This window comes from Ambystoma mexicanum, chromosome 3p (assembly GCF_040938575.1).
Source record: "Ambystoma mexicanum isolate Mex_15411 chromosome 3p, UKY_AmexF1_1, whole genome shotgun sequence".
NCBI classification, from domain to species: Eukaryota; Metazoa; Chordata; class Amphibia; order Caudata; family Ambystomatidae; genus Ambystoma; species Ambystoma mexicanum.
The window spans coordinates 168,983,948-169,002,879 of record NC_090925.1 but is presented as its reverse complement, the minus strand read 5'-3'; the positions used below and the strand labels follow the sequence as shown (position 1 = coordinate 169,002,879).

Genomic DNA, 18,932 nt, shown 5'->3' with positions numbered 1-18,932 from the left:
CGTTTCCCTGTGAACTCCCTGACGGAGGTCCTGCTCGGTACATTTTGGAGACCGTGACCATAGCCCTCAACAGTACTGCATACAAGTTACAAAAGACAGCGTAGGTGCATGCGTTTTTTGTTTTTGGGCTAGAATTCTTCTTCTCGCTTGTGTACAGCCTGTGTGCAACCTGTATGATGCGCTTGCAGCTACTCCAAGCTCTTACTTTATAAAACAACGATTTCCGCACCCAGCAGCCGGTGCGCTGAACAGTCTAACAGCACCAAATATTCCCAAACTCGTAGCCAACTCGTTTGTTAAGGGTTTGATACACAGACTACACAGAATACAGAGCGCAATCCATTAAGGTATCCTTTTAGCCTCAACTAGAGTGAAATGAGCAGGTCAGACCCACGCCAACGCCACCAAATAACCACAAAAGAGCGGGGGAAGGGAAAAGGACCAGGCCGCACATTCAAGCGACCCGGTGTTATGATTAGCTCTGCTTGCAAGAGAGTGGAATGTTGAGATGGAAGGCAGAGCGCAGAATGTTTACCCACGAGTGAGTGTTCCAGGGTGGTCAGTTGAAAGATGTAAGCCCTGAGAGAGGATGCCGGTGGGTGTCCTATTTTCCCCATGACTTATCTGACATAAGAACTGTAACTATTAAGCCCAAACTAAGTAAAGAACCTACAGTTAACAAGAAGTTGTCAGAGTCATTTGTAACTGGACCCAGAACTTAACATTGGCGATGAGGATGATGCTGTTTATGCTGAGGGGACAGCAGCACCAAGGAAGGACACCCACCGGCACCCACAAGAGAAGAAATCCTCTCTCAGGTAAGGGCGCTGATTGGCATTGAGGCGCTGCAGGCGAGGCACAGTGAGGGCAAGCGTGACATAGAGAGGCGCTACAGAGGCAGTGGAGGCAGCAGAGTCCTAGACAAGTGTCATGTAATGTCCAATTGTGAAGAGCTGCAGTTGCCAGGGGCCCTGTGCAGCGCTACAGACGCCCTGCATGAACTGTAAGAAGGAGCGCTTTGTCATCATTCTGCCCTATCAGCCTATAAAGTGTCGCAGAGACAGTGGGTCTGAGAGGACCAGTGGCTAACAACAAGTGGCATTTATGTCATATGCCACACCTACCAGCATGATTATATGACTGGTGAGGTGAGACTGTAGCCGGCCTGTGTGGAGATCGCTTTTCAGGCGAGTGTAGGTGGCCCTGAAAGAACAAGTGGGCGGTTGTCAGCACAGTTCGTTGGTTCAGAGAGCTCTGCTTCCCTCAGCTTCCCAGTCCGACTGATGACGTCGGGTGGAATGCTGGAGGAGTTTGTGATGGTGCTGGCATTGATTGGCTGCGAGTTTAGCTGCTGTTCTGGAGCGTAGGAAAGGAGAACACAGCAACGTGAAACACAGAGGTCCGATCACTTGCAACGTTGGGCAGCCTTGTTTTTTTTCTCTGCGAGGTGCGCAGAATTAAGTAAACAACATGAGAACGACTGCCGTATAATAAGAAAGGGAGCCAGACATTGAAGTGACTTCTCTCTGTGCTGTTTGAGGAGAGAGCAGAGCCAATGGCAATTTTAAAGAAGGATGTTGCATTTCAGTTTGATGTTCGGCATTTTTATGGGACTTTTGAGCAATGAATCATTTGGCTGCGCAATAAGGAAAACATGTTGGGAGTGGCTGCATTTCACTGACAGCAGTGATTTATGCAGGCAGAGAGGGCCGTGCGCCCCACACCAGGTACTTTTATATAACGCTAGTGCCAGCATTGAGCAGGGGGAATGCCATTGAACTGCCGAGATCTAATAGTTTAGAGGTTTTCCATCACACAGTTTTGAACACGTTTTTTTTTAACAGCTTTTCATTAATTTTGAAATGGAAGTGGAAGTGATAAGAACTCATCAGATGAAATGTGTTTTCATGTAATGATGTATAAGTTCATGTAATGTATTGTGATTGCATTACTCATGTCAGAAAGAACATTTACAAAGCGCAGCTGTGATGTGAGGCCTGTCTGAGTTACAGTAATGGAATGAAAGAATTTGCTGAGTACTGGTGTGCGCTGGGTTCGTATGTGCAAGCGCTATGACCTTTGTTGAGATATGGTGTGAGAGTTTTAAGTGGATGTCGTGGCCTCTGTAGATAGGGAAATGCAGTGGAAGTTTTTTTTTTTTTGGAACACCAGGAAATGTTGTGTAGTTTCGTTTTCTTAGAACATCCCAATTGCACAATTGTGGTTAATGTTTTTTTTACAGGTAACATCACAAAGGACTTTGTAGCCAAATATGATGAACTCAATTGATGTTTGTACATTGTTTTTCAAATATTTTGTGCGCAAATTGCCAAGTGTGTGATGTGACTCTGTGAGAGAGTGGAGGTGTGCAAATGGAAGGAGGGATGAGACTCCCGACACTTTTGGTGTCAAATCTTTGGGGGATTGTGATTCCCGACACTGGTGGTGTCAAATCTTTGGGGGATGGAGAATCCCGACACTGGTGGTGTCAAATTCTTGGGGGGGATGGAGAATCCCGACACTGGTGGTGTCAAATTCTTGGGGGATGGAGAATCCCGACACTAGAGGTGTCAAATGATGGTAGGGATTTAGATTCCTGGCATTAGCGGTGCAAAAGTTTGAGTAATGCTATCATAGCTTTAGGCTGCGTGGGGGGTTATGAACCCTGAATTGTGTTTTGGTTGATGGTGGATGGAGGAAGATGGTTGTGAGTGCAGTATGTTTGTTTTGGATGATAGTTGGATTGTGGGCTGGTTCCTTGGTATCGAATTTCATGGTAGGCCAGCTATGAAATAGTTGTTTGTCCTGGTGGGAGTGTAGCTATGTGTTAGCTAGTATATGGTTCAGTGAAGGGAGAGCCTTTGCTCGGAGCGTTAGCTTGGCAGTAGTGGTTTTGGAAGGCCAGTTAATTATTTTATTATTTATGCTCTTTAAGCCTTCCCCTCTTCTGATATTTCCCACTAGTTACATCTTGGTATTTAATGCGGTTGGTTGTCCCTATAGGGGGAAGATGTGTTATGATTAGCTCTGCTTGCAAGAGAATGGAATGTTGAGATGGAAGGCAGAGCGCAGAATGTTTACCCATGAGTGAGTGTTCCAGGGTGGTCAGTTGAAAGATGTAAGCCCTGAGAGAGGATGCCGGTGGGTGTCCTATTTTCCCCATGACTTATCTGACATAAGAACTGTAACTAATAAGCCCAAACTAAGTAAAGAACTTACAGTTAACAAGAAGTTGTCAGAGTCATTTGTAACCGGACCCAGAACTTAACACCCGGGCTTACTGCAACAAAAAAAAGAATCCTGTCCCGCCCAGGACTGGCCTAGAATCCTCAAATCATAGTTCGGTCTGTGGCGTGAGGCACCAGCTCCAGTTCAGGCTCCAACTTCAGCCAAAGGCTGAGAGCTAGAGTACCTCGGAAACGCTCCAGGCTCCAAGCCGAGCCGTCAAGGATAATCAAGAAAGGAACCAAGTGTCTTTGCAAAATGTCTACACATTTCACTCCAGGAGCCGGTTCTTCACAGCTTACCACTCTACCACAGATTGCATAGAGAAGGCGTAGTTATTAGAATAGGACAAGAACAGGAGGGGCGCCAACCCTCATCAGATACGCTTTTCACATTACTTTTTGAAGACCATTTTACCAATGACCCGGTGTAAAACCAGTTCATAAGTTGCCATCCTAAGAAGGGGAGGGAGGAGGAGACCCTAGGCCAGGAGACCTATTTTTTTGATGTTTCCCATCAGCCTACCGCATGCACATACTCCACTCTTCATGGCCCTGACCTCCCATGCCGCTCGATGAGCGGTCACACCAGGGTGGGGAGCTCAGACCTTTCAGAGACCAGAGTGATGCAATAGGCCTCTCACCCAGCAGCGACCTTGCACATCTGGCCAGCTGCCACAAGAGTTCATCAGCAGCCTCGGGTACCTTACCTTACACGGTCACAAACAAGAACATTGCTACTGTTTAAAAGAAAGGTTGCCTCTCGGTACCTACCAAGTAGAAGAAGTCCAGGTGTTGGGCTTCGGCTGGCAACTCTGCCCTGTCAATAGTGTAGCTCACTGTGAACTGGTGATCCTGATGGCAGCCAAGTGGGCTTGTCGCCGGTGTCTGGATCTGCAGGAAGCTCTTACTCTCAGAGTAGAAGGGCTTCAGCCAGCGGAAAGGCTGACTCGAGGCTTCATGCATCCAGTGGGGCTTTTCCGTAGAGGGTTCTAGACTAGCCTTGCCCTGCAGGGGAAATGACACAAGAGATGCTGGCGTTCATTTGGCAGGAAAACATTATCTAGACTTGATTGCATATCAATATATCAGTTTTGCCATGCTAAACGTTTTCATATTTGTGGAAGGGAGCAGTAAATACAATCGCGGTTAGCCCCATCAAGAATTGATGACATTACTAGGCTCTATTCCCATTATCATGTGCAGAACCCCAGGGGCTACCTTAAAAGATACACAATGTGATCCGAGAGATTCCGATGACGTCAATGCGGTCCTTTGCACTTACTGTCAGGGATACCAAGGTGTCGTTCCAAGTAGATGTGTCCAAGGAGAAGTGCACCATTCCTAAGTCATCCGTAGTGTAGGGTAGCACCGTATCCTCATCGTGGACATTGAGGACAAGGTAGACGGTTGTGTTTGCAATGGGCTTGCCATTGGATGCTTCCACTTTTATCTGTGTAAATAAATATATATGTATATATAAATAGACATTTATACTGCACCAGCTGCCACCCTAGTAGCAGCCGAGCATCGGAAGTGCAAGCAGAGGGAGGGGCAGGCGACAGGAAAGAAAAGGGTGCATTTCAGATTCTGGGTCAACAATGAGGTTCTAAGTGATATATCATAGTTTTGAAGTCAAGAGCACAGGCTTCTATAATCTGCATTGCCTTTATCACCTGCCTACCACCTGCAGCAAAGAACCACTAACAATAAAGCACAAGACAGAATTGAACTAGAATTCTATTCTCTAGTTTGGATATTGTGCAACCCCCTCTTTCTTTGCAGCGCTTAAGATAGTTTGTCTGAGGACGTGAGTTGGCTTAGGTGCCACTCATGGGAAGGTGAAGAGGTGGCATTCCTGTGTTGCCCTTTAAGTCCATGATGGTCAGGAATACTCCAGGATCCCTGCATCGCCAGGATAAGAAGGCTCTTTGAGGGCCTGTGGGGGTAATGATGCTTATAGACTTGAGGGGGGAAAAAATCACCTGGTACATAAAGGTATTAATCAAAGTGTGCAAGGATCCCGGAGAGGAAAATAAAATCGGTCCTGGGTGTATTGATCACCTGTAATGCAAACAAGGTACAGTGGACCATGGTGATAAGGGTATATAGTTTTGGGTTAGAACATGTCTGGATGGGGGAAAGGAACTGAGAGCAAAGAGGAAGTAGCACGTGGTAAACAAGCAACAGTAAGGCTGAGGAGAATTTTGGATCTAGGTTTGTAAGGGTGTGAATAGCAGGAGCGAGTTCAATGTGAGGGAGGAGATAGCAATGGATTTAAGGACCAACTTAAAGAAGAATACGTTTAAAGAGGGGGCGATGGTGCATGGAGAGCCACCCCACAAAGAGCGATGCGCGGGGAAGTGTGAGGGGCATTAAATTTGAAGAGGGTGAGGGTGTCAAAGTGTTATGTCACCTACGTGGCGCTATGGTGTGGGGATGTGGATGCGTTCCTGCTGGCGACGGCTTCACTCTCGGATTATCTGAACACCGCCTGCCAGGGGCGCTGCCATTATTAAGGATCTGCACATGCGCAGGAAACCGTGTTCGGCTCTTCGCGCATGTGCAGTCCAACGAAGTCTCCGGGTTGCCGGGACAGCCATTCCTGTTGTCCACTTAGCCTCCTTTTCACAAGAAAGCCTATAAAGGCAGCTTACAGACGGTCCTCTGCGCATCTCAACGTGGATCAGTCCTCATCTGAGTCCTAGCTCGAGGAGCTTGTTTCCTTTGCCAGTTTCTTCTTGCTCCGCAAATCCTTGGGTCTCCATTCCCAGCTGATCCTGGGTTCTTCTCCTTGTCCTTTCTTCTTGCTTGGCTCACCATTACTTTTCTCTTGGGTTGCTGGCCCCCTCTTGGTGCCTTGTATTCATGCCTTGTACCTGCTGCCTGGATCAGCCGCTGTCCTCTGTGGAATTCTTTGGCATCGCTCCTGCTTCATCAGGTGTATCCTGCTGATCACCAATCATCACGTTCCATCAAGAACCATCTTTTTGGACCTCAGGATAGTGTGTGATAGCCTTGCACTGTCCTTACGCCATGATAATCAGGGAAGGGCCATCCATTGACATGGGGAGTCGATTCAGCGTTCCCCTGTGTCCCAGGGTAGCATTAGATTGGTTTTCTGCGGAACATTGTCTTCTGGTGTCTTCTCTGTGGCAGAGTGTCTTCCTCATCTCATCAACTTCAAAGGAAAGTAGGTACGCAGCACAAGTGGGACTCCTTGCATGACACAAGGTTGACTACTATGTCAAGAGGGCAAAAGGAATCGGGCTGCAGCAATGCACGGTTGAAAGTCCAGGCAAGAGGCCCTTGTGATTTGTTTTTTCCCCTGACTAGGTGCTTGACTTTCCTCTGATGAGTACTGATCCAAGACTTTGGCAGAGACATGTATATGACTAATGTGCCCCTGAGGGATCCTAAGCCTGATCTGCATGCGTGTTGGCGCATGTGAAATGCATGAGCATATATGCAGGCCTTCCTCGGCCACGAAGAGAAGGAATCTAGCCATGCAAGGCATGTATGTGTTCTTATTTTCCTATTTCTGGGTCAGCTGGGACTAGTGTCAAAGAGGATGTGTGGCCATTGGATTGATCAATGCTGGTACACTTCACTAAAGCACTGAAAGGGTATTATGACAGAAGAGGAACTGTGCAGAAGCTCTGCCTATTTCAATATGAGTCCCGACAGTGTCTGCAGAAGCTGGAGTCTCAGAACCAGAAAAGGATCCTCATTGCTGCCTGAATCTGAATCACCTGCTCTAGTGAGTCCCTGACCTCTGAGATCTGGAGGGTATAACCCTGTGCAGGAACTGCGATATACAGGCAATGACACCGGACACAGGAGTATTGGCAACTGGGCCAATCAACAGACCTGGGGATACTTGCATAGGGATTACAAAGGTGAGACAATTGGATTGTAAAGAAGGTTGGTACTTCGGGAAGGTACATTTTCTCACTTGATGTCATGGCTGGATCCCTGATGGAATGCCCCAACACTGGAAGCTTCGTTGCCTCTGGACACGGCCAGTCCCAATGTACCCCGGTATACCCCAGTTGCAATTGATTCATGCCTTCTCTTCTTCGCCCTTTTTCCTGTGGCCCTCCAGCTTCCTACAGCAGCTGGGGGATCTCAAGGTGGCTAGAAGTCCAAGACCTCAGAGCAGTTGCCCACCTGTAGCCAGAGACGTATGGAGGGCCAAAAACTGATGGAATTCATCGGAAAGAGCCAACATGTTCTTGACGCTCAGTCCCCATGAGTCGGAGGTCTTCAAGCTACAACTCCCAAAAGTTTCCGACTACGCCTCTCACCATTCACTATGAAGGCTACAGAGGTTTAGAGTTGTACTCCCAAACAAAACGTCTCGAGAGCCAAAGGTTATCGACTCTTGCCAGAGGTGAATAACAGCTAACGCTCAAAATTTGAACAATTGCCTCATCAAAACCAGTATCCAGCGCAAAACGGAAAAAAGAGGCGAAGTAAGCAGGGGTAATACGCTAGTGACTGGAAAATCGATCACTTCCATTCTGGAGGAGCTGAGCGTCAGGCAAAACAGCACAATCCAGGGGCACATGTCGGGGGGGACTGCTTTGGGAGGGATGGGGTGGCCCTTGGTGAAGGAGAGGAAGGAGACGTCATTTTGAGAAGCATCAGCAAATCGATAAGAGAATTCAGAGGAAGAGTTACGTTTTCAGAGAGAGGAGTGGTAGAGCGGGAAGAAGAGGTGACCAAGAACCAACATTTGGGGGACATGTACTGGGAGGGAGGGAAGAGGAGGAGTTGTCAGGGTTCCACAAGATGGAGAAGGAGGAGCAGGCCAAGTAAGAGGCCGTCCAGGCAAGCTGAGATAACTGAGCGCTTGGAGGAGAGAGGGGCGGTCGGATGCATCAAGGGCAGCCGAGGACTCAAGGACAATGAGACGAGAAGAGAGAGCGATAGTGATCACATTTGAAACATGTGCAAGAGCAGGTGCAAAGGAGTGTATACTACAGATTCCAGAAGGTCATTGAGCCCCAAACCCCAGTAGGAAGTCATGCGATCCAGACACGCAGGTGCCAACATGTTGGAATATTGAGGGAGGGGAGACAGGTCAATAGCTGGTCAGCAGTGGATTTCATTGGGATGGTTATGATAGCCACTTGAAGCCGACTGGGAGGTTAAAGAGATGTGATAGGTAGAAGCAGATTAGAGGTGACAGGTCCTTGAGAGTCTAAGGAAGGGCACAACAGCCTGGCTGCCAGGGAGAAGCAAGCCTGTTCAGCCGGGTGGTGGGCGGGAAGTTTGAAAGAGAGGACATTCTGTGGGTGAGGGATTGGATGGCATGACGTGATGTGATGCGTTGTCATAACTCCCCATCTTGACATGTGTGGGAAGCAAGCATTAGGAACTTGAAGTAGACCTAGACGGTGATTTGACAGGGTCTAATTTCCGATTGATCTTCTCTAAGAGAAACGGGACTCAGTTCACTTCTGGAGTCCAGGTCACTGCTTTCGGCTACTGCCGCTCCAGCAGACTACAGTGCCCAGCAGTCACCCGGGGTGGGCAAAGGAGGTGTGCTTACCTGGTGGAGAGAGGACAGGATGGTGTACACGCACGAAGGGACTCTGCAGGATATGGTAGATTGGCTGTAAGAACAGCCCTGCTCCATCTCACACCCGAGAACTCCATTCCCCAGAAAACACCACAGAGGAGCGAGCCGGTCCATAGAAACAGGTTGTGGGTCCCTCCCTAACCAGATATTCCATGCACCCAACCTGGGGGAAATGCTGCAAGCAGGAGAAGCAGGCACACTCTAGGGAATTCCAAAATAGCGTTGCCAACCGCAAAAGCTTATACAATCGTGTTGGTCCTATCACACCTTAACAGACGCCATTACAGCATGAGTCAATAATGCGATAGACTGGGAAATAAGACTCATAAGCAGAAAGGCCAATCCCAGGCGGGATTACAAGAGCACAGGGGGAAGAACCAATGCACAGGGGAAAGAACCAATGAGAGTCAGCCTCAGTAAATGCTCCACTTTTTTTAATGAGAAAACGTATTTCATCAGTTAGGGACAAAGGTGTTACTGTGTAAGACCCAGTGAATACACTGAGATTTGACAAACAAGTTTTCCCTTTGTGAAAGGGCCGGAGACATTACACTTTCAAGAGGGGATAGAGACCACTCTCGGCCTGTGATGGGAGGCCTACCAGGGTGTTCATCAAAGCTTGTCCTGCCCCAGAGGCAGGGTGTGGTAGTCGGGATGGACCCAATCACTGTCCTTATGCCTGTGCCTGAATGTTTCAAATCCCACTTGTTCTTACCCATATCTGTACTTCAAAATGCTGACCAGTTTCTTTCTTTTCCCTTAGGACTTCAAGCACCAGCATGCTTTGCGGTGGAAGAGCCACCCGACCGAGAAAGAGAGACAGTGAGGAGCAGCCAGGACTCGGAGCAACCCATTCGGCAGCTGAACAGAGAGGGAATCCTATGCGACACGGACTAGCAAAAGAAGAACGACTCCAGCATTAGCGAGAATGCCAAGGGCCCCACTCAGCTGTCCAGCAATTTCAATGCGCTCACACACAGAGCCACAGAGCGATGCTCTCTCCAAACCTGGATCCCGAACCTGCTGGAAAGCCCTCCCATGCCCTGGAACATTGAATACAATTCTACATGCAGTAGGCCGCCAGGGGGGGGCGCTGGAATGAATAGCAAGAGGGACAGGCAGAATAGGGCATCAGGGCGAGGAGGACACAGTCATGAAACAAAAGGACCAGTGGGGGCCTGAGTGTCTGAAAGATACTTATCCATACAATGGGGCTCATTACGAGTTTGGCGGTATCTCTGTGGTAAATCCGCAGATACCACCAAACTGTAACACTGTTACCACCACTTGGTCCGGCGATATTACCGTTCAATGACAAGTGGTGGAAGCAGTGTTAGTCCCCATTTAATTGGAGTTCATGGGACTCCATGGGTGATTTTGTCGGTATTACCTCGGCAGTAATTCTGCTGTAATTTTGCAGAAAGGTGGTGGATTCATCTCTAGCTCATGGCTGGAGGTGAATCGTCCAACATTTCGACACACTCAGCAATAGTATTACCGCTGCATTTTTCCTGCACCGCCCACCTTATAATGAGGCCCAGAGTCTTTGCAAGGAGTCACCTGGATTGCTGAGAAAATGCATTTGCCTTTAGGCCATCACTGCCACCCAGACAGAAACTTAGATAGTAGGAGTTAATGATAACTACAGAAAATCCTGGGATTCAGGGATGGGGGGCTAGGATAGGAAGGGCCTGCACTATGCAGGATAGAGGGGGGCAACCCTTAGTGAGCCGCTTTCCAAATCTTAAAACGGTTTTTGAGGGGCCATCTGAGACATCTTATGCATAAAAGGAAAATTGCACGTGGCCTGCGATCCATTTAAGAAACTTCAATACTTGGGTAGAATGAAGCCACTTAGAGATGGAACGAGTACTTCTTTTTAATGGACAGTTCAATCCTGAGGCTCCAGCTGACAAACCTGGATTTTACAGATGCTTACTTTTCAAATGTATTCTGTCCTGGTCATCAGAGACTCCAGCATTGAATGCAGGACGAGCCTGGACTTTCTAGATGCTTACTTTTCAATTCTATTCTGTCCTGGTCATCGGAGACTCCAGCATTGCATGCGGGACGAGCCTGGACTTTACAGATGCTTACTTTTCAATTCTATTCTGTCCTGGTCATCGGAGACTCCAGCATTGCATGCGGGTCGAGCCTGGACTTTACAGATGCTTACTTTTCAATTCCATTATGTCCTGGTCATCGGAGACTCCAGCATTGCGTGCGGGACGAGCTTGGACTTTACAGATGCTTACTTTTCAATTCCATTCTGTCCTGGTCATCGGAGACTCCAGCATTGCATTCGGGACGAGCCTGGACTTTACAGATGCTTACTTTTCAATTCCATTCTGTCCTGGTCATCGGAGACTCCAGCATTGCATGCGGGACGAGCCTGAACTTTACAGATGCTTACTTTTCAATTCCATTCTGTCCTGGTCATCGGAGACTCCAGCATTGCATTCGGGACGAGCCTGGACTTTACAGATGCTTACTTTTCAATTCTATTCTGTCCTGGTCATCGGAGACTCTAGCATTGCATTCGGGACGAGCCTGGACTTTCTAGATGCTTACTTTTCAATTCTATTCTGTCCTGGTCATCGGAGACTCCAGCATTGCATGCGGGACGAGCCTGGACTTTACAGATGCTTACTTTTCAATTCTATTCTGTCCTGGTTATCGGAGACTCCAGCATTGCATGCGGGTCGAGCCTGGACTTTACAGATGCTTACTTTTCAATTCCATTATGTCCTGGTCATCGGAGACTCCAGCATTGCATGCGGGACGAGCTTGGACTTTACAGATGCTTACTTTTCAATTCCATTCTGTCCTGGTCATCGGAGACTCCAGCATTGCATGCGGGACGAGCCTGGACTTTACAGATGCTTACTTTTCAATTCCATTCTGTCCTGGTCATCGGAGACTCCAGCATTGCATTCGGGACGAGCCTGGACTTTACAGATGCTTACTTTTCAATTCTATTCTGTCCCGGTCATCGGAGACTCCAGCATTGCATTCGGGACGAGCCTGGACTTTACAGATGCTTACTTTTCAATTCTATTTTGTCCCGGTCATCGGAGACTCCAGTATTGCATGCGGGACGAGCCTGGACTTTACAGATGCTTACTTTTCAATTCTATTTTGTCCTGGTCAATCGGAGACTCCAGCATTGCATGCGGGACGAGCCTGGACTTTACAGATGCTTACTTTTCAATTCTATTCTGTCCTGGTCATCGGAGACTCCAGCATTGCATGCGGGATGAGCCTGGACTTTACAGATGCTTACTTTTCAATTCAATTCTGTCCTGGTCATCGGAGACTCCAGCATTGCATGCGGGACGAGCCTGGACTTTACAGATGCTTACTTTTCAATTCTATTCTGTCCTGGTCATCGGAGACTCCAGCATTGCATTCGGGACGAGCCTGGACTTTACAGATGCTTACTTTTCAATTCTATTCTGTCCTGGTCATCGGAGACTCCAGCATTGCATGCGGGACGAGCCTGGACTTTACAGATGCTTACTTTTCAATTCTATTCTGTCCTGGTCATCGGAGACTCCAGCATTGCATGCGGGACAAGCCTGGACTTTACAGATGCTTACTTTTCAATTCTATTCTGTCCTGATCACCGGAGACTCCAGCATTACATGTGGGACGAGCCTGGACTTTACAGATGCTTACTTTTCAATTCTATTCTGTCCTGGTCATCAGAGACTCCAGCATTGCATTCAGGACGATCCTGGACTTTACAGATGCTTACTTTTCAATTCTATTTCAATTCTATTCTGTCCTGGTCATCGGAGACTCCAGCATTGCATTCATGACGAGCCTGGACTTTACAGTTGCTTACTTTTCAATTCTATTTTGTCCTGGTCATCGGAGACTCCAGCATTGCACGCAGGAAGGACATCACTGGTTGCGCATCTGCTTGCTTGTGATTTTTGTCACACTATGTATCGGATTTATAGAGTGCACATCTTGGTGCTGGAGTCGCGGAAGGAATGGTAGGACGAGAAACCCATCAAATACATAGGGCGGTTTGGAAGTGAAGATGATGAGAAATGGAGCAAGGCCAAGATTGCAGAGTGCTCCAAGGTTTGGAGGCCAAAAGAGAGCAATATCAGCTCCCAACACAGTCACAGCAGAGAGTCAGGCCACGGGCCATCTTTAGAGAAGATGAGGAAATAGCCCTAGAAGGAAAATAGGGGGCCACCTCCTCCATGATGAATGAGGGGCGGTGCCAAGCAAGGCATGTTGTACCAGGAAGAGGGCCTTAAAGAAGATTCTGTTATGAGCTGGCAAGCGGTGAATGGAGTAGCAGGAATTCTGTTAGGAGCTGGCAAGCGGTGAATGGAGTAGCAGGGATTCTGTTATGAGCTGGCAAGCGGTGAATGGAGTAGCAGGGAATCTGTTATGAGCTGGCAAGCGGTGAATGGAGTAGCAGGGATTCTTTTAGGAGCTGGCAAGCGGTGAATGGAGTAGCAGGGAATCTGTTATGAGCTGGCAAGCGGTGAATGGACTAGCAGGGATTCTGTTAGGAGCTGGCAAGCGGTGAATAGAGTAGCAGGGATTCTGTTAGGAGCTGGCAAGCGGTGAATGGAGTAGCAGGGAATCTGTTATGAGCTGGCAAGCGGTGAATGGAGTAGCAGGGATTCTTTTAGGAGCTGGCAAGTGGTGAATGGAGTAGCAGGGAATCTGTTATGAGCTGGCAAGCGGTGAATGGAGTAGCAGGGATTCTGTTAGGAGCTGGCAAGAGGTGAATGGAGTAGCAGGGAATCTGTTAGGAGCTGGCAAGCGGTGAATGGACTAGCAGGGAATCTGTTTGGAGCTGGCAAGCGGTGAATGGAGTAGCAGGGAATCTGTTTTGAGCTGGCAAGCGGTGAATGGAGTACCAGGGAATCTGTTAGGAGCTGGCAAGCAGTGAATGGAGTAGCAGGGAATCTGTTATGAGCTGGCAAGCGGTGAATGGAGTAGCAGGGAATCTGTTAGGAGCTGTCAATGGAGAAGCAGGGAATCTGTTAGGAGCTGGCAAGCGGTGAATGGAGTAGCAGGGATTCTGTTAGGAGCTGGCAAGCGGTGAATGGAGTAGCAGGGAATCTGTTAGGGGCTGGCAAGCGGTGAATGGAGTAGCAGGGAATCTGTTAGGAGCTGGCAAGCGGTGAATGGAGTAGCAGGGAATCTGTTAGGAGCTGGCAAGCGGTGAATGGAGTAGCAGGGAATCTGTTAGGAGCTGGCAAGCGGTGAATGGAGTAGCAGGGAATCTGTTAGGAGCTGGCAAGCGGTGAATGGAGTAGCAGGGAATCTGTTAGGAGCTGGCAAGCGGTGAATGGAGTAGCAGGGATTCTGTTAGGAGCTGGCAAGCGGTGAATGGAGCAGCAGGGATTCTGTTATTAGCTGGCAAGCAGTGAATGGAGTAGCAGGGAGAGATGATCAGACCTTTTGCCCGTGTAATCGGGTTCTGTAGGAGATAGAGATGACTAATAAGATGAAGCAGGAGCCCACGAATGGCCATAGTCCTGTAGAGAAGTGTTAGAAGCAGCAACTATGGAGGTGGAACAATCAGAAGGAAGAAGGGAAGAATGCGCCAGGCAGAAACAAGTACCTGAAAGAGAGTGGGTGGTGTGCCCAGGTTAGAGGTCCTGCAGGCAGAGTTCAAAAGCTATGGGCTAACACCTACACAAAGTAACTTGGTCTTGCTGGTATTACGTGTAAGCCAATGACTGCTCCTCCAGCCCACTATGGCCTCAATGCAGTCCCTAAACTAGGAGATTATTTATTTGTTTATTTCTATCGTGCCATAGCCCGCAGGCATCAGGGCGCACACGTCTAACTATGGTCCAGATCCAGGCCAAGCAGTATCTGGGGGACAAAAAAGGCATATACAGTGGGAGCCAAAGGAGGGGATGAGTGTAGCCAGTGGCCTAACATAGACACTGAAAGGTAGGGGTGACAGGGTAGATCCCTAAGGGACAACACACTGGGGGGGGGGCAAGAAAAGATGGCAAAAAGACACAGATTGAGTGCTTTGGTGTGAGAGAAAAGAGGGAAACTAGTCCAGGGCAGTTCCACCGATGCCACTTTCTATCAAGCAACTCGGGGTACTGGGTTGGGCAACGTTTCTAAAGCCTGGGCGAACCCGGGCGATGGCAGCATCCACACCAGAGGCCATCCAGGATGGACACACGGACTGGCTCAGTTACCATGGTCTGGCAGAAGCCACCCTGGAGAGGATGGCGAGAACCAATGGAGCCAGGATGATAGTGATGTAAAACCTTCAGCCTGCAGTGGAGGAAGAGACACTGGTCTGAAATTCAGCCGAGCCGCGGGTTCCAGAGTAGGATTTCTCAAAAGGGGAATTAGCTTGGTAGGGTTCAAGGTGGAAGGAATGTGTGCTCGGTAGGAGGGGCCAAATTTCTGCTTAATGGGGGCCAGACAATCATCAGGTGGGGACCCCGATTTGATGCGGGCAAGGAGCGGGATGCAAAGGCATGGGTAGAACGTGTGGAGAACCGCAGGAAGTAGGACCACATGTGGCAGAAGTTGCAACCACCGAATGAATAGTGTTGATTCTAGATTTAAAGAAAGCAGACAACTTCTCATCTAAGCTTGCAAAAGGGAGGCTATTTACTGAAACAGGCAGAAAGAGTAGTGAGCTGTTTGAAGACCGCAAAAGGCTCATTATGGATATTTGATGCATATAATAAATGTGAGATGGACAGTAGTTCAATTTAATTTGGTTCAAGGCTTATGATACTTCCGAGGTTGGGCTTCGAAGCAGATGCGGTCCACAGCGAGATAATGGCACAGCTGGAGACCCTCAAGGGGCTTTGTCTCTTCATGTGCTAGACGAGGAGACTCCCAGAATCAGGGAGCGTTTTCAATTGACTGGGAGTAGTTATCAACTTTAAGGGGGAGAGGGCAAGAGGGGGAGACCTACTGCTAACCTTAGCCGTTTGTTATGGAGTAGAGGAGAGCTGCTGCACGGTCTTAAGAGTAAATGCAGCATGGTCTGGCCAAGTGTTGGGATGAAGTCATGGGATGTGAAAGAGGTGCCGGGGAGTGTCCGGTGGGGGCAGGGGAAAAATAGTAATGGGGATGGCAAACTAATCTGACTAGATGAGAATCAGGGAAGAGGAAGTTGCTAAGATCTCAAAGGAATGCATGAGATCCAAGGTGAGATTTGTCATCCAGGTGTTAGAGTTGCCTGTGGGGTCCTGTATGTCAACATTTTGGAGAAGCTGCGCCTACTCTCAGATCTTGTTTCTACCCCAGGGATTGGGTAAAACCACGAAGCTACACCTGTAAAGTTCTCTTGCCGTTGCTTGTGAGGTAGTGAGATGGCTCTCCTACGCTGGCCCCGCTGTGATTCTTCACATTGCTCTGCTTTGGTCTTGTGATTTGGGCCTTGACTCAAAGTTGTGAAGCTGCTTTGGATTTTGGACCCTTTTGGCCAATTGGATGTTGGTGGGTTCCCTTTGCCTTCTCTGCCTTTAATATCTCTCTGGGAGGTGTGGAGTGGATCTTTGTTGCTGCGTCTGCTCTGACTTTCAGCCTTTCATATTTCTCACTCATATCAAAAGATGTCCTGCCAATTGAAGCTCATGAACTAATTCCTCAAGTGCCATTGCTGAACACTGGTCTCAGGAGCACGATTCTTGCCACAGCAAACCTGGACCTTGTCTGAAATGCACTGAGAACATGCAGACGAAGGTGCTTTGTAGAACCTCTAAAAGGTAGCCCTTTCCAGTGTTACCTTGCCCTTGAAGAACATGCCCGTCTGGTAGTAAAATTCGACATCTACAAACTGCAGGAACATCCATGATACCACAGGGACCATCACTACGTCAGAGAGAGACGCACCTGCAAAAGAAGGCAAGGGAGAGGGGAAAGGGCACGTGAGATGCTTTCAGGGTGCATGTTTTGCCCCCACCCATAAGGCAATAGTATGTTATAGTACTACCCATACAACACAATGATCAACCCTTTGACAGGGCATACACTAGTTATTGTTTCTATGCAAACCTTCCACCAGTTTCTGCTATGGAGTAGTCCACCAAATTGACATCATGCCGCTGACATATGCAAAGGAATGTTGCACCTGGGGTTGCTGGGCATTTAAACTCAACTGGAGGCTGCATTGTGCACGACAGAGTGGGTTTACGGCTAGTGGAGAGTTACTGCCACGATATGTGGCAGATCAGTAGTTGCTGGGAAAACCAATCACGGAGAACCCTGGTGAAATTGGGACCCTGATTGGCTCTACAGAGTAGGAGCTAGGAATATGGGAAGTGTAAAATATGAGGCTCTTTAGAACAACTCTTGGGAAACAAAGAGTGGTCTTAGTGAAATGCACTCTGGGCAGGGCCGCAGAAAAGTCACTCTCATGGGCAGACAGCGTATGTCTGTGACCTCATGTACAGTCTTCTCAATAGTGTGTGGGATGGCTAAACTCTCCCTGGCGTTTACGAAGACCACATGGTTTGCATAGAAGGAAATGAAGTGTCAATTTGCCAGAGGGAGACAGCCAAATCAGGTAGGAGATGGATTAGGCTGAGAGTGATGGAGCATGAACAGGAAGTTTTAAGGTTATTTATGAAGGATGGGAGTGGGTGTGTCTTAGAGAAGCAGAGAGTTCTGAGGTATAATGGCATCGTAGCTTGAGAGTGCCTATTACTTGGCCTTTTTTGTGGGTTCTTTGTGTCTCTAGAGGTTTTGCATTGTGGGAGGGGCAGAATTTCTCAGCGGGATGGATCGTCTCCCTTAGGTAACAAGGCTTTCTGGTGTGGGGGACTTTCAAGAGGATTTCCAAAGGCTTGAATTGTACACAGACTTGTGGATGGAGGGGAGCCAGTGGAGGCCAGTGAATGTGGGGGCCACGTTGCCATGTTTCACCTGGCGTGCTGGGGGCTGCAAGACAGCCTTAAGCTGATGAGTGTGAAATGATGGAGGCCTTTGAAGGTGATGTACCTGCCGCACTGTGCTGGAGGTCTGTACTCCACATTACTTTCAGAACTTGGCGGATTTTCCATGTGGAATTACCCTCACAGTAAATCCAATTCAAATTACCCTGGAGTCCTTTGGACTCCAAAAATGGTGATTTACACTGCCATACCACCATTCGTAGTCATGTGGTAATACCACCAGACTGACTGGTGGAAATGGTGAAAGATTTTAGTAGTAATTCCATGGATTTATCACTAGATTACTGCCAAACTCGTGCCCAGCTATCGGACAGATGTGCAGTGCCTGTGGAGGGGAAGATCATTATCGTGCAATGTCCCGAAATCCAAAGGCAATGAGGACCTTGTCCACAGATGAGGGCGTGCACAGGCAGAGGGCCCCACCCCGATAGCACAGGGAAGGTAGAACAAGAGACACTGTAAGAAAATACCACAAGGAGAGGTGACACACAGGAGGAATGCACTCAAAATCACCGGAATATTGCCGAAAATGGAGATGCAAATACACAGATTGTACACATTCACACCCGCGACCAGTGGATCAGAGTCACAATCCAGTACAGACCGACGCAAAAAGGGGTATCTGTATGCGTTAGGGAATCCCAACCTACAATTGACAATACAGAACCAGGAGTTTGAATTATTCGTGGACTCAGGGGCAACCATCAACGCCATGCCAGAGTCAGAATACCTGGAACTGAAGAGCAATCCAAGGTTACGCCGAGCTCAAGTGGACATTTATGCATATGGAGCCAAGGAACCACAGCTCTGTGTGGGCATGTTCAGAACATTGTTGCACCACAAGAAAAGAAAGACAATTTGCTAATTCACGTCCTGGCCATGGAGGTTGCAAGTGGCTGCATATTAAGCTTTAAATCCGCAGTCCAAATGGGCCTCATAAACATTCTCTATTGACTCATGGCAGGGAAATCATGGATGTCATTTAAGGGTTGCAAGGGTTCGCAACTGTGACCCCTGAGTTCCCCCTTGCTATCCCTGTGGTCTCTCTTGCTACCCCTAAAAAAAATTAAAACAAACAATTAGTTTTGTGTGTTTTCTTGAAAATTGAGGCTTATGGGCTGTGGCCAGCAACAAATGGCTCTTTGTTTCTGGAGTGGCTGGTTTTCTGATGGCTATAGCCGTTAAGATAGCTGAATTTGTTGA

General features: G+C 48.3%; 1 protein-coding gene across 1 annotated transcript in view; it reads right to left on the bottom strand.

Moving 5' to 3' along the window:
- Positions 1–18,932, bottom strand: part of LOC138579844 (alpha-2-macroglobulin-like protein 1) — a 530,696-nt gene that overhangs the window by 371,761 nt on the left and 140,003 nt on the right. Inside the window, exons 10-12 of the mRNA XM_069650076.1 lie at positions 16,562–16,668; positions 4,510–4,677; positions 3,999–4,232 (exon numbers count right to left, since the gene is read on the bottom strand). Of these exons, the coding sequence (XP_069506177.1) occupies positions 3,999–4,232; positions 4,510–4,677; positions 16,562–16,668 (509 nt within the window). The remainder of the gene's footprint in view (positions 1–3,998; positions 4,233–4,509; positions 4,678–16,561; positions 16,669–18,932) is intronic.